Here is a 4566-nt window from a genome sequence, read left to right on the forward strand (position 1 = left end):
TACGGGGTTAATGGGTGATTTACGGGCTAATGAATTGGCTGCGAGTCCATTGAAGATTCCCCGTGTGTGTAGTATTATTGTACTTTGTTTGCTTTGTATACACTAGCACATATACCTGTGCGTTGCAACGGGAGAGATATTTCTTTGCGAGAAACAATGGAAGAGATAATTGATGTGTCCACAAAAACAATCTCCATAGCGGTCTGATAGAGACAGGAGTTGTGTTCTTCTTGCGGGTCATGTTTGTGCTGCGAGATCTTGATAGTGATGGGTTAGTCGGAGTAGCGGCAACAACCCAACTCGTGCCTTTTTTTCCTCCGGTCCGCCTCTACCTCGGGGTTTTGTCTGCCTCCTCTTTTGGTAGCTATGCGGCGACCTTCGGAGCACAGTTGTTTCGACCACTCTCTCTTAAGATGGCATAACCGGATGGATTACTAATTTTAGCGCATAAATCCTGTTACATTAGCATATTTAGCGCATAACCAGACATCAATGTCCCTTCTTTATCAGGGTTTATTCTCTTTGATTATTTTAGCGCTCACGTGCCCATAATTTTTTATTCGAGCCAAACCAAAATATTCTCTTTTGTTGGCCCAAGAAAAAAATTGCTCCCTCGGACGACCCAGTAGGAGAGTGCGCCTGAGGCCCAATACTGCCTGTGCGACGGAGCAATTTGTTTCTTGTACCAACTGCGTGGGGGCTATTATATGGCGTTAGTTGCGTAAAATAGCGCGTGGGACGCACATCAGTTCGTATATGGACCACCACACTGGTAGGCTCCAAGATGACCTGTGTTTGTAAGGCGCAAAAAAATCCAAGAAATGATGAGTTCAAGGATCGAAATCATGCCCTCAAAGACCTGATACATGTTGCTAGCCACTCGAAGAGAGAGTCCTACCAACCAATGGCCAGCTCAAACCTTTAAGATCAAACTCTAATGTCACATTGAAAACAATATTTGTTTTTTATTTTTTTGAAAAAATATAAATTGCTGAATATTCTTGGAACATGAATAATTTTGAAAATCCCAGACATTTTTTTCAAATTCTTTACATTTTCAGCAATACACAACAAAATTTGAAACATTCGAAATTCACAATTTTATTTGAAAACATGAACCTTTTACAATAACTTGAACTTTTTTAATTTATGATTTTTTTGAAAAAGGAAATTGAACATTCAGAACAATTTTTGCAAATGTGTTTCTTTAAACTCGGACATTATTATGAATTTGCGAACATTTCACTAAAAGAATAATATTTTTGTATTTGGAACATTTTTAAAATGCAAATTTTTTGGAAAATCTCGAACAACTTTCGTAAACACAAGGAAAAAATACAACAATTTGTTTTTCAATCTGAACCAATTTTGGAATGGAATTAAAGATTTAATTTTCAGAACATTTTCCAGAACGGAATATATTTTAAAATTCTGAACATTTTTGAAACATTCAATTTTTCTGATATTATGAACTTTTTTGAAAATTTTGAATTTACAAAAAAGGGAGAAATAAAAATAAATTTGAAAAGAAAAAGGACAAAAGAAACAGGAAAGAAAATAGAAAGAAATGGAAAAGGAAAAATAGCACCATAACACAGAACCAAAAAAAATGCTTCAGCCCAGCTTGGGCGCACTGTGCTAATTTACGACTATTTTTGAATGAGAATAATGATTTAATGTTCTGACCATTTTTTAAAATGGAATATATTTTAAAATTCTGAACATTTTTTAAAAACTGGAATTTTTATGATATTGTGAACTTTTTCGAAAAAATAGAATTTATGAAAAAAGAGAGAAAGAAAAGTAAACTTGAAAGGAAAAATGACTAAAGAAACAGGAAAGAAAAAGAGAAAGAAATGGAAAAAAGAAAAAATGAATCATAGCACAAACAAAAAAACGGTTCAGCCCCAGCTTGGGCGCCCTGTGCGAATTTGCAACTATTTGATGCTCGTTGAATAGGGTTTCCCCACCTGCGTGTGCATGAAAATTACCTGGCTGGCTTTGCTAGGCCACACTGTGGGCAGCCCATGTACGAAATTCAGGCATTTTTCCTTTTCTAATAGACGAAAGATAATAGTTTAGTACCATCTTGAATAGAAAAAAAAATCTTTTCGATGATGAACGGATGAAAAGATTGGAAAAACTCACCTTACTTTATTAGTAGGTATAGAGGTATAGATATAGATTGCATCAGGAGACCCTATCGAGTTAGAGATCAAAATGTGAAGTTAACGACGGCAAACTCCAGATGATTGGTTCGCTCCGGATTTATTTTTTTCTTTTTGATATGATTAACCAACCTTTTCATGAATGCTGTCTCGGTGAGACCCTCTTTGAAGTGGTGCTTAGGGTATCTTATCTGTGCCGCTCAGCGGTTGTCATGATTTTCGTCCGGTTCTTCATAATTAACCGGGCAATTTGGTTTTTGCTCGGTTTTTGCTAATTAACTGAGCAATTTTCTTCTTCTTAATGAATGCAGGATAACTGCCATTTCGAAAAAAATAAACCAGCCTTTCACACTTTTCCCCCTTTCTTCACATGGAGGAAAGGGACCCATTTTCTCATACTCCCACTAAAAGTCAGCAGCAGTGGTAAAACAAACCGCGTGGAGGACGACGAATCTTGAGTCAAGTCGTCGCGCTCGGGCGTACTTGGGAAATTGCCGAATCGGATGGTTTCTTCCATGGAATAATGGAATATATACATGTCGGATGGTCCCAACTCCCAAGTGTGAATAACAATGTTGGCCTATTTATAGGAGTGCTTCGCTTCCTCCATTCCACCACGACGCTTAGCTTAACCAGAGCTCAAATTCTCAAGTCAATAGCAGGCACCACCACCTCCTCCTCCAAGATCTGAATAGAGAAAAACCTCCGGCGGGAACGATGTGCGGCTGCGACGATTGCTGCGGCTGCATCTCATACAGGACCAGGGAGAACATCAAGTACGGCTGCATCTGCTTCGGCGTCCTCGCCGTCCTGGCCGTCTTTGCCGTCCTCCTGGCCGCCTACGCCTTCCTCCGCCACGTCAGCATCACCGTGGAGGACGCGTCGCTGACCAGGTTCGCACTGCTGACCACCCCGGTGACGGCGCTGGCGTACAATCTCTCGCTGACTCTCAACGTCCGCAACCCGAACTGGGCGATGAGCATCAAGAACACGGAGCCGTTCGAGGCCGCCTACAAGTTCGACGGCCAGCAGTTCGACCGCGTGCAGGTCTCTGACAAGGGCGACAAGCATCCCCCTCGGAAGACCATGGTTTACCGCCTTGACTCGGGATCAGACGGCGCCCTCGTGTCGCTGGGCAACGCCGGCGTGGTGGAGTACAAGGAGGAGAACGAGACAGGTGTGTTCGAGGTGGAGGTGGCGCTGACCCGCAAAGTGAGCTACACAGCGCGCTACACCAAGTGCAAGATCGAGGCCACCTGCAAGCTCAAGCTCAAGCTCGTGAAGCCCGAGACGACCACGGTGGTGTTCGAAAAAGTGAAATGCAAGCTAGAAAAGGCCGACAAAAACTGCTAGATACTTCCTCCATGTTTGTGTGTTTGTTTGTTTCCATTCTCCCACTCTTTGATGAAAGATGTGATGATACTTTTTGATGTCGTCTTGCTAATTCAACAGCGAGCCCCAAGGCGGGATTCAATTTTGTAAACACATTTGTTCAATCTCATGTACTTTAAACTTCTTCTAGCGCTACTTGAATTCGCAGCGAGCCCCAAGGCGGGGTGACTTAAGGCCAACTCCAACATACGACCCAAACGGTCCAGCCACGTCCATTTAAGGTAAACGGACACAAATTGCGGCCCAACACGCGGGAGTAAACGGACAAATGTTAGGTTTTTTGTCCGCCGCCGACCCATTCCCATTCCCGGCTTAAATTTGGGCCCCGTTTGCGTGAAACGGACAGCGCGTGGACGGGCGGGACGCGTGCACTTGTCCTCTCCTTGCCCGCTCGTTGGGGACACAGAACGCTGCTTTTTATCTTTCCCTCTCCCCTCCTCCTCCTCCCCCCTCCACCCCCCCCCCTCTGCCATAGCCGACGCCGGCCAGTTTCCCGGCTGCCTCCTCGCTGTCCAGCCTGGCCGCCCAAAGCACGACCACATGATTTGTGCCTCTCTTGCCCCGTCGCCGGCGCACAACCGGTAGATCTGTTGTTGTCGCCGCCACTGGATTTGGCGCATCCAGCTGCCGGCGACTGCACCTTGCCATGGATTGGTCGTGTTGGGGAACGTAGCAGAAATTCAAAATTTTCTACGCATCACCAAGATCAATCTATGGAGTAATCTAGCAACGAGGGGAAGGGGAGTGCATCTACATACCATTGTAGATCGCGATGCGGAAGCGTTGCAAGAACGCGGATGAAGGAGTCGTACTCGTAGCGATTCAGATCGCGGTTGATTCCGATCTAAGCACCGAAGAACGGTGCCTCCGCGTTCAACACACGTGCAGCCCGGTGACGTTTCCCACGCCTTGATCCAGCAAGGAGAGAGGGAGAGGTTGAGGAAGACTCCGTCCAGCAGCAGCACGACGGCGTGGTGGTGGTGGAGGAGCGTGGCCATCCCGCAGG

At 44.8% G+C, this 4566-nt stretch overlaps 1 protein-coding gene across 1 annotated transcript; it reads left to right on the forward strand.

Annotated features, from left to right (window-relative positions):
• Positions 1-2788: 2788 nt before the first annotated feature.
• On the forward strand, positions 2789-3701 carry LOC123049654 (NDR1/HIN1-like protein 10). The gene has a single exon (XM_044472550.1). It carries the CDS (start codon positions 2886-2888, stop codon positions 3519-3521), a length of 636 nt encoding a protein of 211 aa, XP_044328485.1. The 5' UTR covers positions 2789-2885; the 3' UTR covers positions 3522-3701.
• The last annotated feature ends 865 nt before the right edge of the window (positions 3702-4566 follow it).

This window comes from Triticum aestivum, chromosome 2D (genome assembly GCF_018294505.1).
Source record: "Triticum aestivum cultivar Chinese Spring chromosome 2D, IWGSC CS RefSeq v2.1, whole genome shotgun sequence".
Classification (NCBI taxonomy): domain Eukaryota; kingdom Viridiplantae; phylum Streptophyta; class Magnoliopsida; order Poales; family Poaceae; genus Triticum; species Triticum aestivum.